Source organism: Chelonia mydas, chromosome 1, assembly GCF_015237465.2.
Source record: "Chelonia mydas isolate rCheMyd1 chromosome 1, rCheMyd1.pri.v2, whole genome shotgun sequence".
Classification (NCBI taxonomy): domain Eukaryota; kingdom Metazoa; phylum Chordata; order Testudines; family Cheloniidae; genus Chelonia; species Chelonia mydas.
In genome coordinates, this window is record NC_057849.1 from 53,545,903 (window position 1) to 53,572,173 (window position 26,271).

General features: G+C 45.6%; 1 protein-coding gene across 1 annotated transcript in view; it reads left to right on the top strand.

Annotated features, from left to right (window-relative positions):
• Nucleotides 1–26,271, top strand: part of FREM2 (FRAS1 related extracellular matrix 2) — a 213,178-nt gene that overhangs the window by 154,335 nt on the left and 32,572 nt on the right. The window contains exons 11-15 of the mRNA XM_037892762.2: nucleotides 68–250; nucleotides 11,510–11,640; nucleotides 15,600–15,758; nucleotides 18,561–18,864; nucleotides 21,186–21,317. Coding sequence (XP_037748690.1) covers nucleotides 68–250; nucleotides 11,510–11,640; nucleotides 15,600–15,758; nucleotides 18,561–18,864; nucleotides 21,186–21,317 — 909 coding nt within the window. The remainder of the gene's footprint in view (nucleotides 1–67; nucleotides 251–11,509; nucleotides 11,641–15,599; nucleotides 15,759–18,560; nucleotides 18,865–21,185; nucleotides 21,318–26,271) is intronic.

Genomic DNA, 26,271 nt, shown 5'->3' on the forward strand with positions numbered 1-26,271 from the left:
CATTTTGACTTCGGTATTGAAAAGCTCTTTTGTGCACACTATTAAACACTTTTTTCTGTTATTACAGAGGCCATTATTAAGTTTGGTGAGACCAAATTTAGTGTCAGTGAACCAAAAGATACAGGACAGCTGGTGGTTGTAAAAATTCCAGTGCTTCGTCTGGGAGACACTTCAAAGGTTTCCATTGTGAGGGTTCACACAAAGGATGGCTCTGCCACCTCTGGAGAAGACTACCACCCCGTGTCAGAAGGTATGAAAAGACTCTCCGGCTGTCAGTCAGATCAATATCACATCCTATTGATTATTTCAGCCACAATTGTACAGTATTTAAAGGGGGAAAAGGCATTGTGAACTTTTAAGCTTTTAATACTTTTTAGCTGCCTTCATTAGTGCTTTTTGCCTTTTGGATTAATAAGGCACAAGAATGGAATTTCATATTCTTTATCTTCCAACAATTTGGAGTTGCAGTGTATTCTCAGTAATTCGGAGAGTAATCCAGCATATGAATGTTTTTAAAAGAAAGCATTACTGATTCTGAAGTAAGTATTCAGCAATGCGAAATGCTTTCCCCTATGTCCTACTCACAGAATAAAAACTCAAAGGAAGCAAAACTTTTATATTGGAATTTTGTATGAGAATTATACCAACAAAGTTAACCCAGAAGCAATAACTGATAAATAAACTAGAAAATACACTGAGTTAGTAACCTAAAGCTGCATCTCATAGATGTGATTTGCATATTTCAGTAGGAAAGACAAAGGGCAAAATGAGGTAAAAGGACCTGAAATCAGTATATGGATAATTTGTATACAATACCAATCCCTTGGGAAATAACTGGAAATATGCATTGGAGTAAAGAAAAAAATTACTAGAAACAGGCAGCAGCTGGGAAGCACATAATCTATCTGTAGCCTATCTAATCCAGTTTGTGTGGCCATAAGTGTCAACTAAGATTCAGAGGGTCACATAACCTGGTTCTTCACTTAGCTGACTCACCCTGAAGACTGTCAGATCTGATGTGTAAAGGATGGTGGAGGCAACTCACTCCATGCTTGGAAAGAAGTGGGGAGCAGAGAACAATCCCAAACAGCTCTAAACCTGGTTCTCTTCTACATCCTTATAGGTCATGGTGAGATTAGTGCAGTGTTAGGGTTATAGTAACTTCCATGAACCTCTAGTAGACAGAAGGGCTGGGGATGGGGTATAGGCCAGCAATCTTCTGGGAAATGAACATGTTGCTGGGATACTCTTAGCAATACCCTCCCTTCTGATATACATCATCTTGTTCCCATTCTCTGCTCTTTGGTTGACAGCTCCATTTCAGAGCTGTAAAATGAGAACAGTATTCTACAGCCTGTGTGGCCTGGACAGACTCTCTGGACATCAGTCAGCCAGGGAAGTATTTGGACACCTCACTGAGACAATTATTAGGCAGTCCCTCCATAAAATGATTCCCCCATGCTCCATTTAGGGAGCAGAGTCATAGGGTATGTCTACACTATGGAATTAGGTCGAATTTATAGAAGTCGGTTTTTTAGAAATCGGTTTTATATATTCGAGAGTGTGTGTCCCCACAGAAAATACTCTAAGTGCATTAAGTGCATTAACTCGGCGGAGTGCTTCCACAGTACCGAGGCTAGAGTCGACTTCCGGAGCGTTGCACTGTGGGTGGCTATCCCACAGTTCCCGCAGTCTCCGCTGCCCATTGGAATTCTGGGTTGAGATCCCAGTGCCTGATGGGGTAAAACATTGTTGCGGGTGGTTCTGGGTACATATCGTCAGGCCCCCGTTCCCTCCCTCCGTGAAAGCAAGGGCAGACAGTCGTTTCGCGCCTTTTTTCCTGAGTTACCTGTGCAGACACCATACCACGGCAAGCATGGAGCCCGCTCAGGTAACCGTCACCGTATGTCTCCTGGGTGCTGGCAGACGCGGTACTGCATTGCTACACAGTAGCAGCAGCCCATTGCCTTGTGGCAGCAGACGGTGCAATATGACTGGTAGCCGTCATCGTCATGTCCGAGGTGCTCCTGGCCACGTCGGCCAGGAGCGCCTGGGCAGACATGGGCACAGGGACTAAATTTGGAGTGACTTGACCAGGTCATTCTCTTTAGTCCTGCAGTCAGTCCTATTGAACCGTCTTATGGTGAGCAGGCAGGCGATACGGATTGCTAGCAGTCGTACTGTACCATCTTCTGCCGGGCAGGCAAGAGATGAGGATGGCTAGCAGTCGTATTGTACCATCTTCTGCCGGGCAGGCAAGAGATGAGGATGGCTAGCAGTCGTATTGTACCACCTTCTGCCGAGCAGCCATGAGATGTGGATGGCATGCAGTCCTTCTGCACCGTCTGCTGCCAGCCAAAGATGTAAAAGATAGATGGAGTGGATCAAAACAAGAAATAGACCAGATTTGTTTTGTACTCATTTGCTTCCCCCCCTCCCCTGTCTAGGGGACTCATTCCTCTAGGTCACACTGTAGTCACTCACAGAGAAGGTGCAGCGAGGTAAATCTAGCCATGTATCAATCAGAGGCCAGACTAACCTCCTTGTTCCAATAAGAACAATAACTTAGGTGCACCATTTCTTATTGGAACTCTCCGTGAAGTCCTGCCTGAAATACTCCTTGATGTAAAGCCACCCCCTTTGTTGATTTTAGCTCCCTGAAGCCAACCCTGTAAGCCATGTCGTCAGTCGCCCCTCCCTCCGTCAGAGCAACGGCAGACAATCATTCCGCGCCTTTTTTCTGTGTGGACGCCATACCAAGGCAAGCATGGAGGCCGCTCATTGGCAATTAGGAGCACATTAAACTAACTTTGGCAATTAGGAGGACATTAAACACCACACGCATTATCCAGCAGTATATGCAGCGCCAGAACCTGGCAGAGCGATACCGGGCAAGGAGGCGACGTCAGCGCAGTCACATGAGTGAACAAGACATGGACACAAATTTCTCTGAAAGCACGGGCCCTGCCAATACATGCATCATGGTGCTAATGGAGCAAGTTCATGCTGTAGAACGCCGATTCTGGGCTCGGGAAACAAGCACAGACTGGTGGGACCGCATAGTGTTGCAGGTCTGGGACGATTCCCAGTGGCTGCGAAACTTTTGCATGCGTAAGGGCACTTTCATGGAACTTTGTGACTTGCTTTCCACTGCCCTGAAGCGCATGAATACCAAGATGAGAGCAGCCCTCACAGTTGAGAAGCGAGTGGCGATAGCCCTGTGGAAGCTTGCAACGCCAGACAGCTACCGGTCAGTTGGGAATCAATTTGGAGTGGGCAAATCTACCGTGGGAGCTGCTGTGATGCAAGTAGCCCACGCAATCAAAGAACTGCTGATATCAAGGGTAGTGACCCTGGGAAATGTGCAGGTCATAGTGGATGGCTTTGCTGCAATGGGATTCCCTAACTGTGGTGGGGCCATAGACGGAACCCATATCCCTATCTTGGCACCGGAGCACCAAGCCGGCGAGTACATAAACCGCAAGGGGTACTTTTCAATAGTGCTGCAAGTTCTGGTGGATCACAAGGGACGTTTCACCAACATCAACGTGGGATGGCCGGGAAAGGTACATGATGCTCGCATCTTCAGGAACTCTGGTCTGTTTCAAAAGCTGCAGGAAGGGACTTTATTCCCAGACCAGAAAATAACTATTGGGGACGTTGAAATGCCTATATGTATCCTTGGGGACCCAGCCTACCCCTTAATGCCATGGCTCATGAAGCTATACACAGGCAGCCTGGACAGTAGTCAGGAGCTGTTCAGCTACAGGCTGAGCAAGTGCAGAATGGTGGTAGAATGTGCATTTGGACGTTTAAAGGCACGCTGGCGCAGTTTACTGGCTCGCTTAGACCTCAGCGAAACCAATATTCCCACTGTTATTACTGCTTGCTGTGTGCTCCACAATATCTGTGAGAGTAAGGGGGAGACGTTTATGGCGGGGTGGGAGGTTGAGGCAAATGGCCTGGCTGCTGGTTACGTGCAGCCAGACACCAGGGCGGTTAGAAGAGCACAGGAGGGCGCGGTACGCATCAGAGAAGCTTTGAAAACCAGTTTCATGACTGGCCAGGCTACGGTGTGAAAGTTCTGTTTGTTTCTCCTTGATGAAACCCCCCGCCCCTTGGTTCACTCTACTTCCCTGTAAGCTAACCACCCTCCCCTCCTCCCTTCGATCATTGCTTGCAGAGGCAATAAAGTCATTGTTGCTTCACATTCATGCATTCTTTATTCATTCATCACACAAATAGGGGGATGACTACCAAGGTAGCCCAGGAGGGGTGATGGAGGAGGGAAGGAAAATGCCACACAGCACTTTAAAAGTTTACAACTTTAAAATTTATTGAATGCCAGCCTTCTTTTTTTGGGGCAATCCTCTGTGGTGGAGTGGCTGGTTGGCCGGTGGCCCCCCCACCGCGTTCTTGGGCGTCTGGGTGTGGAGGCTATGGAACTTGGGGAGGAGGGCGGTTGGTTACACAGGGGCTGTAGTGGCAGTCTGTGCTCCAGCTGCCTTTGCTGCAGCTCAACCATACACTGGAGCATACTGGTTTGGTCCTCCAGCAGCCTCAGCATTGAATCCTGCCTCCTCTCATCACGCTGCCGCCACATTTGAGCTTCAGTCCTGTCTTCAGCCCACCACTTACTCTCTTCAGCCCGCCACCTCTCCTCCCGGTCATTTTGTGCTTTCCTGCACTCTGACATTATTTGCCTCCATGCATTCGTCTGTGCTCTGTCAGTGTGGGAGGACAGCATGAGCTCAGAGAACATTTCATCACGAATGCGTTTTTTTTTCTTTCTAATCTTCACTGGCCTCTGGGAAGGAGAAGATCCTGTGATGATTGAAACACATGCAGCTGGTGGAGAAAAAAAAGGGACAGCAGTATTTAAAAAGACACATTTTATAAAACAGTGGCTACACTCTTTTAGGGTAAACCTTGCTGTTAACATTACATACATAGCACATGTGCTTTCGTTACAAGGTCGCATTTTGCCTCCCCCCACCGCGTGGCTACCCCCTCAACCCTTCCCCCTCCCCGTGGCTAACAGCGGGGAATATTTCTGTTCAGCCACAGGCAAACAGCCCAGCAGGAACGGGCTCCTCTGAGTGTCCCCTGAAGAAAAGCACCCTGTTTCAACCAGGTGACCATGAATGATATCTCACTCTCCTGAGGATAACACAGAGAGATAAAAAACGGATGTTGTTTGAACTCCAGCAAAGATACACTGCAATGCTTTGTTGTACAATGATTCCCGAGTACGTGTTACTGGCCTGGAGTGGTAAAGTGTCCTACCATGAAGGACGCAATAAGGCTGCCCTCCCCAGATACCTTTTGCAAAGGCTTTGGGAGTACATCCAGGACAGCTGCGAATGCCAGGGCAAAGTAATCCTTTCATATGCTTGCTTTTAAACCATGTATAGTATTTTAAAAGGTACACTCACCGGAGGTCCCTTCTCTGCCTGCCGGGTCCAGGAGGCAGCCTTGGGTGAGTTCGAGGGGTACTGGCTCCAGGTCCAGGGTGAGAAACAGTTCCTGGCTGTTGGGAAAAGCTGTTTCTCCGCTTGCTTGCTGTGAGCTATCTACAACCTCCTCCTCATCATCATCTTCTTCGTCCCCAAAACCTGCTTCCGTGTTGCCTCCATCTCCATTGAAGGAGTCAAACAACACGGCTGGGGTAGTGGTGGCTGAACCCCCTAAAATGGCATGCAGCTCATCATAGAAGCGGCATGTTTGGGGCTCTGACCCGGAGCGGCCATTCGCCTCTCTGGTTTTCTGGTAGGCTTGCCTCAGCTCCTTAAGTTTCACGCAGCACTGCTTCGGGTCCCTGTTATGGCCTCTGTCCTTCATGCCCTGGGAGATTTTGGCAAAGGTTTTGGCATTTCGAAAACTGGAACGGAGTTCTGATAGCACGGATTCCTCTCCCCATACAGCGATCAGATCCCGTACCTCCCGTTCAGTCCATGCTGGAGCTCTTTTGCAATTCTGGGACTCCATCATGGTCACCTCTGCTGATGAGCTCTGCATGGTCACCTGCAGCTTGCCACGCTGGCCAAACAGGAAATGAGATTCAAAAGTTCGCAGTTCTTTTCCTGTCTACCTGGCCAGTGCATCTGAGTTGAGAGTGCTGTCCAGAGCGGTCACAATGGAGCACTCTGGGATAGCTCCCGGAGGCCATTACCGTCGAATGGTGTCCACAATACCCCAAATTCGACCCGGCAAGGCCGATTTAAGCGCTAATCCACTTGTCAGGGGTGGAATAAGGAAATCGATTTTAAGAGCCCTTTAAGTCGAAATAAAGGGCTTCATCGTGTGGATGGGTGCAGGTTTACATTGATTTAACGCTGCTAAATTCGACCTAAAGTCCTAGTGTAGACCAGGGCATAGTCTCTGTACAAAGGGAAGCAACAGGTGTGGCAGCCAGACAAGCCCTGGGTGGCCTCCTCAGAGAATGTGCACCTCCTCAGGATTTCTGTTCACTTCTAGGGCTATAGCGCCCAGAGGGCCGCAGACATCCTGGAAACTTACCTGAAATAAACCTCCAGGCTAATAAAAGGGAAATATGAATCCTTTGTGTTAACTCTTAACGTCAAAATACTTCAATTTTTAATCAACTTTGTTTATTAATGTTCATACAGATAAACAGATTAATCTTCTTTAGCATTCTGCTTTGAAGGCCTAGGATGGTTTCCTGCAGCCATTTTTCACCTCAGACAAAACTCTGCTTGGGGATCATGTAACCATTCTGATGGTGCCATAGCCATAATGAAACAAATTAATCCCTGATGTAACTCTGTTATAGGGAAATCAGTGGGTTTACACTAGGAATGAATTAGGCTCATGATGGCAAGTTTCAAGCAGTTGTTAAATTTCATTGTGAAGGTGCAGAGGGCTGTGGGCATTCCAGTTGCTTCTGGAAAACCATTCCATAGTCATTTTTGTGGTGGCACAGCTCCTTTCCTCGCTCATCACTAGTGGATAATGCCTAGTGGAATTCAGCGGCAATCCAGTGTTGTTGTTGGGGGCTCTGAGACTAGGCTTTGTCTTTTAGCTCAGTCCACTGAATTTTTCTGCCTCCAGGAGTGGAACAAGATGTCAGTTCAGTTTCTTCAGACCATTTGTTTTATAACTTTAATTCTTATTTGTTTTCATGCAGTACTGACTTCATTTAAGCTTCAAGCACCTCTTCCCCTCTCCTGAGGTGAGGAATCAATGGACTACTGAGGTTTTAATCTTCTGTCTTCTCCAGTACAGAACTTCTCAAGTGGGCTGTGTCTGCTTCCCACTGCAGAAGCAGAGAAGCCCTGCAAGCATTGAGCCAAGTCCAAGAGGCAGCTTTCTGGGAGCTTCAGAGAGCAAACTGTGCCCTGCTGCCTCCCCAAGCCGTCAAATCTTACTATGATGTGATATGGGCTTGAGAGAGCGAGCTATGCCCTGATGCCACAAGCCATCAACCCTCACATTGCCAGGGCACAGGCTGGAGAGAGTGAGCTATGCCTGGCTACCACAAGCTATTGGCCTTCTCACTACCAGGGGGTCGGCTTTGAGTCAGGCAGGCATGTAAGGCCTCAACCCCCACCAGAAGCCATGATTCCACCATGAGAAGCTCAACCAGGAGTGTGAGAATTCTCACAGAGAGGGGAACCCCCCTCACAACCGTCTCAAGGGAAAGTCTTGCAAACTTCAGAGAGTTTGGGACTGAAAAAAGCAAAATCAAGTGCCCCCTTTGTAAGGCAGCAACTTGTACTATTCACTTCTACAGCTCTAACTGTGCAAATCTGAACAAAAACAGAGACATGGCCACATGGGTTCAGACCAGTGGGTCCATCGAGTCCATTGTCATGTCTATGACAGTACCAGTACAAGTTACTGCAGAAGAAGGTGGAAGAAACCATGTAGAGAGCAGTCATGGTGCTCACAGGGGAAGTCTCCTCCTACCTCCCATTAGAGGCTGGCTTATTGCTGAAGCAGGAGTGTCTATATCCTTCCAAAACTAGGGAATAAACAGAGGTCACAGCTTCTCCTCAGCAGTGGAAATAATGTCCTGGGAAGGGGAAGAGAGAGCTGAAATCCTTCTCCTACTCCTGCAGTGGCCCAGAAGGCACTTCAGACTTAATAGACAACCAACGAACCTCCATTGCACCTGCAGAGAACACCAGACCACTTAAAGCAGGGACGCCTTCATCCAGACCTGATGACCTACATTAACAGCCGGTTAATGGAAGAGAAGTGTGGTTTAACAGAGTTTTTCAGTTGGCCTCATCAGTACTTCTTTGATATGCAGGCAGAACTCAACCCAGAAATTTCAGTTGCTGATCTGGTCAAATTTACATTTCTGGTGCAAGGGGAAACAGCAAACACTTTGTACAAACAAACTGCCTCTTGTTTGTACAGTGCCCTACGCAATGGGGCCTTGGCCTCCCAATGCCACCAGAATATAAATAATAGCAACCACCACAGTTCTGGTGATCTTAGCTACTCTAGAGTTTCTACTCTAGGATGGCTGATTGGAATCCTATAACCAAACACCACTGAAAAGGGCGTAACAGCCCTAGTGGTAGTCTTTAGGCAGAGATCTCTCTCTCTCCTCATCTGATGATCATCAGGTGTCAAGATTAATTAGAGTGACAAATTAAACCTGTGACTGGCCTTTCTAGTTACCACTGCCTCAGAAAGACCGGGTTTGGAATTAGTTCCTCTATCCATACAAGAACCACACTGCTGTTTACACCTGAGGGAATTCTGTGCCAAAAATACTAAAAATTCTGCTCCAAAAAACTAAAAATTCTGTGCACTGTTTAAAAATTCTGCAAAATTCTGGAAATTTTATTTGTCGATAAATAAATGTGGAGGCTCCAGCATAGCAGTGGGGTGCACAGGCCACTAGCTGCATGGAGGTGGGAGATCACCGTGCAGCCCCCATCCCTACGGAACAGAGACATGGCAGCGAGGCTGCACCAAACCCTGACTCAGTGCAAGGGCAAGATCTGCCCCAGAAACACACTGGGGCCCTGCCTCTCTGTGCTAGGCACACCAGGTGTGGGCAGGCAGGCTCAGCCCAGCTGGATCTAAGTGTAGAGGGGCTTAGTGTGGGGGGGATCCACGTGTGGGGCTAGAGGTTCTGTGTGGGGCAGTCTTGTGCAGGCAGCTCAGTGGGGGATGTGGATGCACAGAGGCTCATGGTGGGGTTCCGGGTGCAGGACAATGGGACTCTGCAGAGGGGTCCAGGTGAAGGTGGTTGAGGCTCAGCAGGGGCGTCGGGGTGTGGGGGGCTCAGTAGTGGGATTCAGGTATGGGGAGGTAGGGGCCAGTTGCAGCTGGTTTGCGCTCAATGGAGTGGGTATCCGGAGGGCTCATGGGATGGTGTAGGTGCAGGAAAGTTGGGGCTCCTAAGGATGGGGGGGGTCTATGGGCCTATTTAATGGGGGAGCCCTAGCTGCAGCTGCTGCCAAGGGGATGCCGCATGCTGGGTTCCTGTTCACCTCCCCCTTCAAATCCTCTTTTCTTCCCTATCCCATCCCTCTTCCCCACTGTCCCCTGCCCATCCCCTCCCCAGTCCCATCCCCTTCCTTCACCACTGCCTCTCTTTTCTCAGCCCCATCCTATCCCCATTGCCCTGCCCCACCACGGGGACTCACTGTTGTACAGAAAACAGGATGGCTCCCTTCACATAGAAGGGGAGCACGACAGGCACTGGAATCCAGGAGGCGGCGTCCAGCTGCAAAGTTAGCGGAGCCAAGTGGCACCCTCTTTCAGTCGGGCAGCTCTGCGTGTGTACCCCCGCCATGCCTCACTTCTGTTGGGGGGGCAGTGTCCCCCCCAAACTACATCCATGCACATCTCCAGGCTCCCACCCCAACCTCATGTAGCTTCCCTTTGCTGCCCCGTCACTTTCTGCAGGGAAGCAAAGAAATCTGTGAGGGAACATGCAGTGGTGCAGAATTCCCCCCGGAGTAGCTGTTGCAATGAGGAATAACTTATTCTTATAGCTCCAGAAACCTTTCTGTTTTAGGTAAGTTCTTCTTTCCACAATTCCTGGAAATTAGTTCTCCCATCATTTTGTTTCAGCCCTTAGTACTCCTGTGGAAGGTGGTGGCATAAATGGATTTGTAAAAGGATATTTCAAGCATAGGGAGTACACATGCCATCACTTGTACCCTGTTCATCTCATTCTATCCAAAATACTAAGGCCTTAGGGTCTCAGCATTGCTGCAGGCAAGATGTTAAAATACTGCACCAGTTGCCATGTTAAGCAACTGAGAAATTATTTGTTGAGATGGAGTCAAGGCTTCCTCTGCAAGCTCCCTAGGATCATCATGCGGGAAAGAATATGAGCTTCATCTGAGGAAGATTTACAAAGTAGGTTTCCATTCCTCTGCAGAGATGTCTATTGGCAGGAACATGTTGCTGGGTTGGTTCCAAATAATTCTTTAATATACAAGTTCTTACTCTATATTATGGGGTGAGACTTCTATTTGCACCTATTATCCTACTCTCATAACAATTTAAAAACTCTGTTTATCCTTTGCTTCTTTCTTTCCGTGATTCACTGCTTGCCACTTCCCATGAAAAGAGTGAGGAGAGAAGCTGTGCAGCACAATGAGAAATTTCTTAGCTGAAAATTTTCTTTCTGCTAGCAGTTTCTCTCCTCATTCCACCCATCCTGGTAGTCTGGGAAATGACCGGATGCTAATAAGCAGGTGTTGGAATAGTTCTGTCACTTTGGAAGAACTCTTCTGGTGGCCTAAGAGGAAGGGCAGGATTTGGTCCAGGAGCCTCCAGCAAGAACACTGGACCCCCTTAGATTTCCACAGGTGGGAAGCAGTTAACCATTACCCAGTGATGAATGAGGGAAGAAGCTGTTAACAGAAAGAAAACCATCAAATAAGAAATGTCCCATTCCAGTTGCTGAGTGGGATGTGTTTCCTTCACATAAGAGTTTCACTCATCCTTCCTCAGATCCACAGGAACTTGTAGTGTCAGCTGACACTGACTCTGTAAGCCTTACCCTGCGCTTGCTTCCGCCTCTGTGCTGTAAGCCAACAGAGTGTGGTCTGACTTCTGAGGGAAACATGCTCCACAGAAGACACAGGGACAGAACACTGTGCCTCTGCCCAAAATCCCCAGCCCTTTGCAAGTTTTCTATGATCCAGAGGATTTCCCCATGGATTTCACAACATCTGTGGATTTAAAGAGTCCAGCCCATTAAGTGGTAGGGGCAAACCTTGCATCCCTGACTGGATTATCCCAGGGAAACTCCACAAGCTCAGTATTTTCTTGGCCCTTTCACAGGAAATGAGATGGCCCAGTTAGTACACATTTAATTAATTAATTAATTATGTATTGATTGTGTTTGGATAATGTAAACTAGTTTATTCAAGTCACATGCACATATGTAATTTGCAAGACAAGTGTTAACTTTTGTAGCTCTCTCTGTCATGCCAGAATAGAATAGATCAGCAGCCTAACTGTTGTGAACAGCAGATTTATTTTTAAAATGTCTTATTGTGTTTTTTAGAAATTGAATTTAAGGAGGGTGAAACACAGCACATTGTGGAGATTGAGGTTCTTTTTGACGGTGTTAGGGAGATGAGAGAGGCCTTCACTGTTCACCTGAAGCCTGATGAGAACATGGTGGCAGAGATACAGGTAACACAAACTATTCAACAGCACAGTCTGGCAGACCTCTTATAGCTATTATTCTAGTAGCCTTGTTCTTCAGCTGGGTTATAATGAAGAGCCTATAATTTCCATCCAAAATAATTCACCTCCATGGTTGAAGAGCCCAAAGGGCCACAGAGAACATATATGTTCTTAGGAACATATATGAAATAAATATCTATAATATCTCCTTGCAAATTAATTCTCTTTATCAGGATAGTTCTCAGTAACTATCATCACCTTGGAAACACTGACTGACAGGATCTTTCTGACACCTGTGCTGGAAGCTGTGGAAGTACCATGGGTCCTGTAATAACAGCAGACTGCCTACACATGTATTAAATGTAACTTCTGCTGTAATAGTTCTGTTATTGCTATACTTGTTGCTTGAACTCCAATAGTAGCAGTCTTATCTATTAATACATTCTGTCTGCATTTAACACTAATACTTTCCTTCTCTGATTCTCCATATTCTCCATGACTTAGAAGTGCAACATCCGTAATACTATTTAGACTCTTAATCAGTTGTCACATTGTGGAATTCAACCCAGACCAGTGAGAGGTTGTGTCACTGCCTGTCCTGTAGCCCTGATTGCCTTAAAATGCTCTGCTGCTATAGCTCCCTGTCTGGATGCTCTCACTCAGTGTACAAGCATGCACTTAGTATCTGTGTGTAGAACCACCCTGTTTCAGCAACTCAGATGCCAACAGCATGTTTGTTACAATAAAGTCACACTCTGGTCTCTATGAGTCTTGATTGCTACTAGCCAAGTGACCCCAACAAACTCCCAGCCCTGAATTTTCCCAAAACTGAAATGTCCAGCCCTCTCGTGGAATGTTCAGAGGAGTAGTAAGGTCTGTTGCTCCTTTAAAGAGACAAAGCACAACAGCTTGTTGCTTTAACTGGAGTTAATAATCCCTTCAAGTCAAACGCAGCACTGGGTTGATTTTGAATGAAAGTAAAACAAGTTTATTTAATCAAAAAGAGAGAGATTTTAAGTGAGTTCAGGTATAAGGGATAAAGTTGGAAATAGTTACAAACAAATAAAAGTGAAAAAATGCTTTCTAATGACCAAGACCTACCTTGAACCAAAAGTAGTTTTGTTACGATTCTTACCACACCTCCCTCCAGCAAGATGACTGACCACCCCCTTGGTCATCTTCCACAAAGTCAAGACAGCTTGGTTCCTTTTTCTTCCCAGGCAAAATATTTTTTGCTGAAGTAGGTTTCTCACCTATATTCAGTTCCCAAAGACTTCAACCCCCTGGGTTGTAAAGACCCATCTTTCTCATCTTACAAGAGCTCTGGCCCCTTGTGTCCGTCCAGTGATGGATGCCAAAATAGCTTATTCTGTCTCCTTGGATCTTCCCAAACTCACTGTTTTGTCCCCAGACTCAGGATTGTTGGAGACCCCAGGGCATGGCCACTAGTTAAGTCGAGGGGATGGAAGGCCATAAGGGTCGAGGAAGTCTCCCTGCTGAAGGCCTAAGGGCTTCTTGTCAACCCCCCTTAATAGAACTCAGGCCTGGCTGGTTTGAGTAAGCTCTTTCGCTCTTAAAACAATGTTGCAGTTGTAGATAATGCCTCATAGTGTAAGGTTTGCTGACGCCAAGTTAAAGATAACAGGAGAGACAGCTACAAGGCCAGACAGGATGTGCTGGTTGTTTAAGTTGCTAGGAATGCTTGTTAGAGGTTACAGGAAATAAACATTGTTGTAACCCATATAAGTAAGGCAGAGTATTTGTGCAAAGCTTTGATTGGCTGATATGTAGTGTGGTAGCATTAAGGAATATAAAAGTGTGTGTAATGACCTGCTCTGGTGTGCAGGATTTGAGATTTCTCTCCCTGTGCCTTTCTTTGGAATTCCAAATAAACTTTTCTGCTTCTCCACCCCGTTGTGTTTATTGGGTGACGCATACCGGGCAACAAACCCCTGCTGGTGTTTTGCCTCTGGGCACTGGGTTCCGGCAACAGTATGACAATTGTGAACCATTCTTCACTTTTTGTGGACCTCCCATAAATGTGGGCTTCCATTATTTTTGGTCACTTCTTGCTTAATTTCATTGGAGACAAGTAGATAGCTGCCTTCCCTTCTGTCTGGGAGAAAAGCTGTTTCTCCCTTTGTTAGGTCATAGACTTTAAGCGTAATATCAGTGAGTATTCATAATTCCCCATATAGTGTTAATACATACATTTCAGGTGATATTAATCACCAGTGTGTTGTTAACGTTCATAAAAGACCTTGCTTGATACGCTTTTATAATACAGTAATATTGTATACAATCAGCTGATTCAATTACTTATCATTTGAGGTTCAGCTCTTCGCGAGAGGCTAGCTCCTCCACTTGCTACATTGATGGCATTGTTTACCATTTATGTAAATGTGCCTTCGTTGTCTTTGCCTGATGACCAGCAAATCCACATTCCTTTGTCTAGGGCAGACTGTGCTTGTGTGTTGCTTGCCAAACACATTTTAAGAACATAATTCTAGCATTCATCCCTATTCCTTTGTACACACCCTGCATGTACACAGCACAGGAATATTAATAAGTCAGTTATTAGTTTTGAAATGATATGTTACATCCCACTATATGGATATATATCATGACGACAGTGTGTTAGGTTATGAAGTACGTCTGGCCTGACAAGAGCTTCTGACACAGATTAGAGAATCCCTAATGGGCCTCTGTGTCACACTGCATAAATTGTAAATAAGAACTGTCGCCTGGCTCCCTATCATCAGGCAGAAAAGATATATAGCCACAGACACCACAGATCCACCAGACATGTGAAGCTGCAGCATTCAATAGAGATAAGTTATGCCATTATGGCTGTGTGGCTCAAGGACACAATGAGCAGGAAATGGAAGGCCTCGTGCCTTCATCCTTCTGAGAAACACAAATATTTTGTTAAAAGAAAAGGAGGACTTGTGGCACCTTAGAGACTAACAAATATATTTAAGCATAAGCTTCCGTGAGCTACAGCTCACTTCAGCGGATGCATTCAGTGGAAAATACAGTGGGGAGATTTATATACATAGAGAACATGAAACAATGGGTGTTACCATACACACCGTAATGAGAGTGATCACTTAAGGTGAGCTATTACCAGCAGGAGAGCCGGGGGGGGGGAACCTTTTGTAGTGATAATCAAGGTGGGCCATTTCCAGCAGTTGACAAGAACGTCTGAGGAACAGTGGGGGGAGGGGGAATAAAAATGGGGAAATAGTTTTACTTTGTGTAATGACCCATCCACTCCCAGTCTCTATTCAAGCCTAAGTTAATTGTATTTGAAGTAATTTGCAAACTGGATACAATTAACTTAGGCTTGAATAGAGACTGGGAGTGGATGGGTCATTACACAAAGTAAAACTATTTCCCCATGTTTATTCCTCCTTCCCCCCCCCCCCCCCCCACTGTTCCTCAGACGTTCTTGTCAACTGCTGGAAATGTCCCACCTTGATTATCACTACAAAAGGTTTCCCCTCCGCCCCCCACTCTCCTGCTGGAAATAGCTCACCTTACGTGATCACTCTCGTTACAGTGTGTATGGTAACACCCATTGTTTCATGTTCTCTATGTATATAAATCTTCCCACTGTATTTTCCACTGAATGCATCCAATGAAGTGAGCTGTAGCTCAGGAAAGCTTATGCTCAGATAAATTTGTTAGTCTCTAAAGTGCCACAAGTCCTCCTTTTCTTTTTGCGAATACAGACTAACACAGCTGCTACTCTGAAATATTTTGTTGCCATTCTGTTTCTCATCGTGTGCTATATTTTCCAGTGATTCCATGGTGCTTCTGTCATTTCTCTTGGGATACTATTCTGCAGGCTAACAAATGCTGCTGCTGCTGCTAGGAAATATTTCCTGATCAACCTTCAGATTGAGTTGTTTGGTTTTGTACGTTTGCACTAAAAAATTGTGTTTCTGTATATTAATTGCCAGACAGCCAAGGCCATTGTGTACATTGAAGAAATGAACAGCATGGCGGATGTCACCTTTCCTTCAGTCCCTCAGGTTGCTTCTCTTTTGGTATATGATGATACTTCTAGAGCCAAAGACAGACCCGGTCCAGTTGCTGGCTACCCTGTTGTCTGTATCACGGTGAGTATCAAGATGAGAAGTGGGAACAAAGCTAGTAGGTGTGTGATTTCAAAGAAACAATGGAAATGTACACTGCCTGAGGGAAGTGGTGAAGGGCTATTATAAAATAGAACACCTTTTTCAAATACTTTTGCCACTAATGATAGATAATAAATGTCTCCAGAAAGCATTTTTATTAAGGTATGTATGTTGCATCATGAAAAGTTGTTCACTGCCAATACTGTGTGTGATACTATATTTTCTTTATACAAGATGCTTGGGTAAATAATATGAAAATGTATCATCTTTGAAAAAGGAAACAAATGTGAAATACAGGAATTTAGAGATTAAAAATAGAAATTACATTTAAATACTCTTTTGGATCTGACTTTAAAAGAGTTTCGTCCACCATTAGCTGTATACAAGCAAGAGTTTACTACCATACTTATAGCAAAAAGATAAATTTTAAAAAAAGTTATACTTCCAAAGGGAAGCACTCAAAAGTCAGCAAATTGCCAAAATTAATGTTTCACATACAAACTTGAGTCTTGTGTGCATACATTAAAATTCAAGGCTGGATTCTCAGCCCATGATCCAGCCCTTTTCTACCACAAAATCTGCCTTAACAGGGCAGCTGGGGATTCCCCTTTAATAGGACATGTCATAGAGCCAGTGTAGCCAAATCTACATCACCCCTCAGACACCTCTCCAATAGAGGGAGTGTTAGGGGGACAGGAAGGAATGTGGACAGAGAAAGTACTACACTTCGGCAATCCCTGCTGTTGTGAATTACAAGCAAGTATAAGCTGTAGGATAGAAGCTGCTCTAACTTGGGTGGAGGTCAAATCAACTTTTAGGGGGAAGAATAGGGACAGAAAGCCTTCACCCACCTACCCCTGTTTCCTGTGCCAACCATAGCTTGGCCAGACTCAAGGGCCTTGTCCTGTGTCTTTAATTATGTGACTACACACTATTTTTTCCTCATGGCCCTTGTCTCATTCAGTCTCTGATCCTACACCATTAAAGTCAATTTATTGCACTGTCCAGTCTGTGCAGTGAATTAGGTCAGGGTCCTCTGTAATCCTTGGTGCACTGAGTCTGAATTTTTGTAAAATGAATGTGGAGATAAAAAATTATATACATTGAGTTGGGATTCTATCCATCTCCTTTAGAGTTTTTCAATGTGCACCTTGACAGGTTATGCATTGCACGAGACAAGGTTTTCCTAAATCACAGTAAAAGCTTTCATGCAACTTTGTTACACATCTGTGCACAATGCCATTTGAACATTGGGAGACTGGGATCAAAGGGCCAAATCAGACTTAGCATATGGGGTGCAACTCCACTGAATGCACTGACTGCATAACCCAGGTCTGAATTTGACCTATATGCAGTATTTCAGATCAAAACTGGAATCCTGTAAGCACAATTATAACTTTATAAGGATAAAGCAGAATAAGTTGCTAAAAGGGTATTCTTAAAATATATTTTTTTCAAATTTGCCCTGCACTAAAATTCTTCTTTGTCGTGTTTCCTGACTGTTGAGTGATTAAAGCACAGGTTAGCTCTCCATCCATAACTTGCACTTTCGGTATAAGGTTTTTTTGGTGCTTTTGTTCCACAGTATACTTCTGAGGGCATTCTGTGCCAAAAAATTAAAAATTCTGCAAATTGTATTTGTCACATAAATGTGGAGGCTCCAGCATGGCATTGGGGAGCACAGACCAGTGGCTGCACAAAAGTGGGAGATAATTGTGCAGCTCCCCCTCTCTCCCGGTACATGGACTCAGCGGTGAGGCTGCTCCCAACCCTGACAAGCTCAAGGACCTGACCTGCCCCTCCATACTAGGTGCACTGGAGTGGGCAGGCAGGCTCAGACTGGCAGTAACCAAGTGTGGAGGGGCTTAGTGTGGGGGGATCCAGGTGTGGGTTGAGAGGGTTCTGTGTGGGGCAATCTGGGTGTGGGTGGCTCAGTGGGGGATCTGGGTGTGGAGGGGATCTGGATGCACAGGGGCTTGTTGAGGGGTCCTGGGTGCAATGGTAATGGGACTCTTCAGGGAGTTCCAAATGCTCGGGAGTGCGGCTCAGTGGGGTGTGGATCCAGGTGCAGCTGATTGAGGCTCGGTGAGGTGGGGATCTGGGTGCGGGTGGCTTATTGGTGTGGTCCAGGTGCAGGGGGAATGGGGCTCATCAGGGGGGTTCTTGGGGCAGGGTGGGGTGAGGTTTGGCAGGAGGGTCTGGGTATGAGGGGGTCTGGATGCATGGGGGTTGGGCGGATGGGGGAGAAGCTCCCTGTACAGGGATCCCTTCCCTGCAGCTGAGGAGCAATGGGTGCAGGAAGTAGGGGGAGAGTTTGCAGAGCTTTCTGCAGTCTGGGGAGAAGTCTGGGGGTGGATCTGACCCAGCGCCGGATGCTGTGCAGAAGACGAGGAAGTCCCGTCCTCCCGAGCCCAGCCAAGACTAGCAGCTGAGCCCAGCACAGGGTAGGAGCCACCAGAAGTGTCTTTCCCGGTCCTGCCCCCGCCCCACAGTGATTTACCTCTCTGCTGGCTACCCAAAACATACTGCTGGGGAGGGTCACATGACCCTTGTTGTGGCTTTCCTTTGCTCCCCAGTCAGAAAGTCATTTTTCTGCGGGGAAGCAAAGAAATCCGTGGGGGACATGAATTCTGTGCATGCACAGTGGCACAGAATTCCCCCAGGAGTAACAGTGGCTAAAGCCAAACCTTATCTGAATTTCCCGATCATTTTCTCACTACTGGAATTGCTTTCTTTATTGTGAAATAAATAAGATCATTATAACTTGTCTGATTCTTTCCACAGGCTTGCAATCCTAAATATACAGACTATGACAAGACAGGCTCAATATGTGCCAGCGAGAATATCAATAACACGCTGACTCGATACCGATGGCTGGTTAGTGCCCCTACTGGCCCTGACGGTGTAACCAGTCCCATGAGAGAGGTTGACTTTGATACATTCTTCACTTCCTCCAAGATGATCACACTGGACTCCATTTACTTTCAAGCTGGTTCTCGGGTCCAGTGTGCAGCTCGTGCTGTAAATTCAGATGGGAATGAAGGCCTAGAGCTCATGAGTCCCATTGTAACAATAAGCACAGATGAGGGTAATGTATCCATTAACGATAGCAAAACTTGCATACCACACAAAAAATGACTTTCTCTCTTACTTAATCAGCTTTCACTTACTTGACATCTTTAATGTCATAATCTTGCCTGTTCTCTAGTCATTCACGGAGCCTTCAAAAATCAATAAAACCTGAACTTCTAATGTAAAAACAAGCAAGAAATAAACTTTTTATTGGAAGGGCTGCAGGGGGAAATGGGGAGGGAGGTGGAAAAAACTTTTAGGCCTTCTCTGCACATCATAAAGGAGTTATAAAAAGCACAAACACATTTCTGCCCTTTGCTGAACACCTTTAAATAATCTTCCATATGACAAATCAAGCTTTCCTATTTTAAAAGTCAAATAAAAATATAGGGTCATACCAGAAATCAAAGGGGTTTTTTTATGTTTAATGTGATAGTTGTTAAACAATCAAAACAGAATTCCAAAGCGTTGCACTGTATAAATCCTATTTGAGATTATGACAGTTCTTTGTGTCACCTCTGCTCTCTTTGCTGCTACAGTAATTTTTTTATTTTGTGTAATATGCCATTTATAATAGAGAATATATTAAATTGTTCATTCTGTGCTTGAATTTGTCATTTTTAATTCCAAGTGGTTTGTTCTTTCCAGCTAACAATTCACAGCAAACTATTCTAGTTTTTACTGAGTAAGGGATCTGGAGGCTTGAATCAATAGAATTTCTACTTAGTCACTTTTTATTTTGCTTTGTGACCTCAGTTCATCCTCCTTGTGCTAGCAAAGACCGTGCATCCCAGAAGGGATTCTGCCTGAGTGTCTTGCGACACTCACTCCCCAACTGGCTCTGCCTACTTTTCTGGGGGCTGTGCTGGCCAATTCCAGGTTCTGGGGCTGAGTTTTGGATGTAGACACATGGGGGCTGGCCATAAATTATGTAATGCATTTTTTGGTGATTTTTCAAGACCCGTCCACCCTCTTCTAACACTTTGTAACACTGAAACAAACACAGAATTAAGTACCCACCCATCCTCTACTGTGTTATGTAATTTATGGACAGACCCCTTGATGGCTGGAAACGTCTCTCAGGGTGAACTTTTCACAACTGATGGCCCTGAACCGTTAGGGTATGTCTGCAAACTAAGCCTGGGTCTGTGGTACCCTGGCTTGTGGACTTGGTGTTTCCAAGCCCGTGCTTGAGTGTCCACACTGCGCTGTAAACCTGGGCTTACAATTGCTGGACCCAGGTCTCACAGTTGGGGTCATGCATCCATACTGTACTACACAGATCTTCTGACTCAAGTCTGCAGCTTGAGCTGCATCCACACTGCAAAATGACAGGGCCTGGACCCAGGTCACAGGAGAACTTGGGCTCTGACCCACGTCCTCTAGCAAGATCCTAGGACCTGGATCTTGAGTGCTTGCTGACCCGAGTCAGACTTACTGGTATATGGAAGGAAGGGGGACCTGCACTGAAACCTGAGTCAGAGACTGGATGGGCTTAATGTGCAGTGTAGACATCCCCTAAGTCAACATTTTGTATTATCAAATGTAAATCCTTCATGGATGGAATGATGAGGAAAACTAACTGCAGGTTTACAAGTAGACATTTGAGTTATAGTTTTCTTAATTTACAAACAGTTCAATATGCATAAATATAATCTTAAGTAAGCTTGTTTGAACTTAAGTCCTCCTCAACATTATGGTTGCAGAAATCATTTGAGTCTAAACAACTTACCTCTGTTGTTTTCCAATTTGCTCTGCTCTAGAGATGTAATCCAGGTACAACATGAGGAAAACATTTAAAAATAAAAGTAAAATCTTGTTTCAAAATAAGTGAAATTAACCATGCATCCAAACTACATTCTGAAGAGGATTTTGAACTTTTTTTTTAACCTGCCCATGCATGCATGGACCAAACTTTCAAAAAATGAGCACTCAAATAGCCCCACATTTAGCACGGTCCCATGTGCAAACAGACAGTCATTTCTGCGCAATAGGTACCTGTGTGTTTTCGTATACAGTGTCTTGCTTTGCAAGCCTGTTATGCATACAGATATATGCTTAGAGTATGTGTATGCTCAATTTAGGCACCTGATTTTGAAAATTTGATCCACTTTGGGCAAATAGTTCTGATTTCCACTTAAATCCTCTGTGGTAACAATTCCTGTTCAAAGTTATGGTTAATGCTGGATTCTCCTAACAGGCTGCTTGTCATTCCAAAAAAATTGTCTAGTTTTTAAAGTATGTACAGTGAAAAAGAAACTTAAGATTAGTGCAAAGCAGAGTAAAATGTTGTTTCTTCTGGACACAAAGTGAAGTTGCTTTTCCCTTTTCCATTAGGTCTTTGCCAGCCTCGGGTGCCAGGTGTGGTTGGGGCAGAGCCATTCTCTGCCAAGCTGCGCTACACTGGCCCGGAAGATCCAGACTATGCTAATCTCATCAAACTGACCATCACAATGCCTCATATTGATGGTATGTAAAAATTTCATCTATAGGTCAGAGTGCACATCATCTTCATTTTATTTTAGCAAGTGTCTTAGTAGCCAAAAGCACAGTGTAATCTCGTAGTGTTTGTAACAGTGGAGAAATGCCATGAATGTGTAATTTGAACCTGCGATAGTACAATATGTCACAGTGATATATGTGTAAGGAGATGAGTCATCCCTGAATTACAGCCTGATTAAACTATATGGACTGAAGAGTCACTCCTGTGCTAGGCTCTAGGCAATCCACAATCCAGAAACTGGTCTGTGACTCTCAGGGCAGGTATATAAGCCTTACAGGAGGAACAGCAGCTCATTCTGCTCAATGGCACTCCAGGACTTGGAACCTTTCCCTGCCTGATGATGGCAACAGACTCCACAAACCTTAGCTTGCTCTTGCTCTAGCCCTGTTCCTAGTGCTGCTCCAGCCTTGCTCTCGCTTCAGCCTTATTCCAACCCCACACTGGACTCCTTATTCTGGGTCTTGACTCCCTGTGTCTGACCAGTGGGCTTAACTGCCACAGCTCCGATCACTAGGCCCGACCATGCTCATCGTGGTTTCTGACAGAGCAGACTGACCTCTCTTGGGCTCAATGAACAAGATGGATCTCCTATGCTGGCAGGTGCTCTCTACAATCGAAATGAAATCTCTAGGCTCCTCTGCCACTGAAATGACAGAACTAGTTCGAGATCTCGAGAACTAAGTGGCCCAGCTACAGTTGGAAAATGCCTTCCTGCGCTTGCATGTCCCAGCAGTCCCAGGCCCCCCTAACACCGTCAGCTACGACAGCCCAAGATCTAGGTCCAACGATCCTGCTTCCAGAGAGATTTGATGGGAGCCATCAAAAGTTTTGGGGGGGGGTTGCCATCGTTGTTACACCTAGCAATGTACATGAAAAAACAAACCAAGATAGATGTCATCAGCAGCTTATTGACAGGAAGCACTGGATTAGGCATCGCCACTCCTGGAGCAGGACTTTGATTAATTCATTTGTGTCTTTTCACTTATGTTTGATGACCCAGATCATACCAACTACACCGAAGTTGCCCTGCTGTCACTCAAACAAGATCCCCGTTCTGTTGCAGCCTACACCACCCACTTCTATCACCTGGTAACTTACATGGCCTGGAACAAAGCAGTGCAGATTTACCTTTTCTGTCTAGGCCTGAATGATGAGATTAAAGATGAACTGGCCCAGGTAGATCCCCACTTGGCATTGCTCTCCAACATTGAGTTGTGTATCCAAATTGACAACCAACTGTTCAAGTAATGCCAGAAAAGAAGAAAGGTACATGCTTGGCCACTGCCTAGCCCAGACCTATTCCTGTGCCACACACCCCCAGGCAGTCGTCAGACCCAAACCCATGCGGGTAGACATGACATGAAGGTGCCTTTCAGATCAAAATAAGGAATATCGTCGTCTGAATGGCCTCTGCCTGTACCGTGAGGAACGAGGCCACTTTGCCACCAGGTGTCCCCTCAAGTCCTGTTCTGTCTGGCTAGTCTGAGAAAATGAGCAAATTCAGCCACATTAGAAGAGACACAGTCAGATGAAACAACAGGATCGGGTTCCCTGGCCAGACCCCCTCTGCTACCTATATGTATCCTAACCATCGTGGACAATGGCCAATCCCGCCTTCAGATGACGCTCTGACTTTGGGCCTTCTATACACCTGAAGCGAGCTGCATTCAGCTTATGCTGATGCACTCCAGAGGCTCTGGCAATTTCATGGACACTGGGTAGCTAAAACAAATCACCTACCAGTGCAAAAGAAACTCGCCCCCACCTTGGTGGAGGCAATTGGTGGCAGCTTGCTCTCCTTGGGCCCAGTGGTCTGTCAGACTGAACCCCTCTGAACTGTAATTCAAACCAGCAGGAAACCATGCAGTTTAACCTGATTGACTCAGTCCACTTCCCAATCATGCCTGGTATCCCCTGACTCTCCCTTCACAGTCCAGGCATTTCCTGGAGAGCACACAACGTTCAGTTTGAGTCTGATTATTGTCAGCATCAGTGTCTAGTCCAACCTAGTTTCAATGACATTAGACATAATCTGGGGAAAGCCTCTATTTTTTGCACGCAGCAGGCTCCAAGTAAGGATAACTTACCCATTCCCACAAAATACATGGACTTTGAGGATGTATTCAAAAAAAGAAATACTGCAGCTCTGCACCCACATAGGCCCTGCTACTGCCCCTTAGATCGCTATCCGGGGACCAAAATCCCCTTTGGGTGAATTTACCCTATGAACTCAGGACCAAAAGGTAGTACTTCGATGAAAATCTATCAAAAATTTTATCAGTCCCTTTACATCTCCTGTCGGAGCTGCGATCTTGTTTGTCAAAAAAAAGGAAGGCACCCTGTACCTCTGCATAGACTATCAAGCACTGAACAGTATCACCATCAAAAATAAAATATCCTTTGCCATTGATCAGTGAACTACTGCATAGGGTCAGCTCAGCTAAAATTTTTACTAAACTTGACCTACACTGCACCTATAACCTGGTCCGCATCTAAGAGGGCAATGAATGGAAAACAGCTTTTTGTACTCAGCATGGACATTTTGAGTAACTTGTCATGCCTTTTGGTCTCTGTAATGCCACTGCCACATTCCAGCACTTGGTTAATTATATCTTCTGGAATATTCTAGACCAGTTTATCATTCTCTACCTAGATGACGTTCCTATTTTTTCAGAGAACCAAACCTTGCATAACCAGTGTGTCTGGTTAGTACTTGAACATCTTCAAACCAAGTCTGTATGTGAAGCCTGACAAATGTAAATTTGATCACACCTCTGTGGATTTATTGGGTTATACAATCTCTCCCAACAGAATAAGTATGGATCCCCAAAAAATATCTGCAGTTTTGACCTGGGCAACACCCAAAATCATCCATCAAATCCAGTACTTCCTAAGGTTCACCACTTTCTATAGATGATTCATCCATGGATTCTCTCAGATGGTGTACCCATCTAAACCTTTTTTCATCAAAACAGATGCCTCCAATTACACGATCAGGGAAATGAGATCTCAGCAACATGGGCCCCCAAATGACCTCCACCCTTGTGCCTTCTCTTCTATGAAATTGATACTCAAGGAACAAAATTAAGAAATCTATGATAAGGAAATACTGGTCATCAAGGCTGCATTTCAGGAGTGTCACCACCATAGAAGGTGCAGGCTTTCCAGTCCAGGTTTTCACAAATCATAAAAATCTGGAACATCTCCGAACTGCCACAACCCTGAACCAGCATCAGATACATTAGTTTCCTCTTCTTTTTTAGATTCAACTTCACCCTGGTCTGCTAGCCCGGAACCCGAAATAAGAGAGCCAATGGATTATCCCATCAGGGGGAGTACCTAGATAAGGGTGATAACCCTCACAAATCTCCCCTTTATTGAAGCCTTGCTATTTTGTAAACATACTGGCCAACATCAATCTTTTGACCCTTGTAAAATCCTTATGCCCAGTGATGTGCTTGTGGTGACATGGATGTCAGCCAATTCTGACCCAAACTTCTCTGTTACAAACAAGATACTTTGGTACAAGGATCACATTTATGTCCCTGAAGGACCACCTTGTCTCCCAATGCTCCAGCTATACCATGATTCCATTCTGGCAGGCCACTTCACGTATGGGTAGACAGCAAAGCTGAACGTTGGTAGCCCAAACTATTCTCCTCGGTCAAGTCGTGCTTCCAGTGAGTTGTGAAGCTGGACGAAGACCCTCCCCCCCAATACCAAACCGCTAGGTGCCCTGATCCTGCTTCCAACCCCACCCAACCATGAGCATCTTATCTCAATGGACATCATCACTGATGTCCCCACTTCTCAGGGCTGCATAGCTATGCTGGTCATTGTCGACCTTCTTACCCAAATGGTGCACTTTGTGCCTTGTCAAAAGTTCCCCACTGCAGAAATGACAGCTCACTTAATTTTTGACTACTTCTTCAAGCTCCATGGGTCACCAACAGACATTATTCCTGGTCATAGGCCACAATTTTTCTCCCACTTTTGGAGAGAATTGTTCCAACTCCTGGAAGTCACCCTACACATTTCCTCAGCCTACCACCCCCAGATGGATGGACAAAGAGAAAAGGTAAACCAAATTCTAGAACAATAATTTTGTTGCTTCATCAACTACCAGCAAGATGACTGATTCCAGTTCTTGCCTTTTGCCGAATTTGCTTACAGTAACTCCAGTCACAGATAAACCTGCCAAAGACCCTTCTATGCCAACTATGGCTTCCACCCCCAATTTCATCAGTCTGTACTGCGGGCCTTGCATGTCTCCATGGCTTTTGATTTGGTTCAACACCTCCACCACATTAAAGAGGAATTAAAATCATACTTAAACTCAGCCAAGGAGGACCTTCATCGACAGGACCATCCTCCCATGTCAGTCAGAGACAGAGGATGTCTCTCAACTCAACACTTGGGCACCTCCCGACCCTCAAGGAAACTAGACTACCATTACCTTGGTCCATTCTAGATCATTCAACAAATTAACCCCATGGCCTTCAGGCTCCAGCTACTGTGTACATGAAGATACATCCAGTATTCCATGCTTCCTTGTTAAAGACATATGTGGACAACTCCTTTCCTGGATGCACACAACCACCTCCACTCCCCATCATGGTTCAGGGGCAGGAAGAACACGTGGTGAGGCAGATCCTGGACTCCAAGCTCCTCTGAGGATGATTGATGTATCTCTTAGATTTGGAAGGGTGTGGCCCAGCGAACCGTTCATGGGAACCAGCCAGTAACATACATGCACCTGACCTCCTTTGTGAATTCCATCAATCACGCCCCGACAAGCAGAGTCTAAGCACCCAGAGCGGGGGTGGGAGGGTAATGTAAGGTGATGAGTCATCCCTGAAGTAGACTCCACAAGCCTTAACCTGCTCAAGCCCTTTTCCTACACCTGCTGCAACTTTGCTC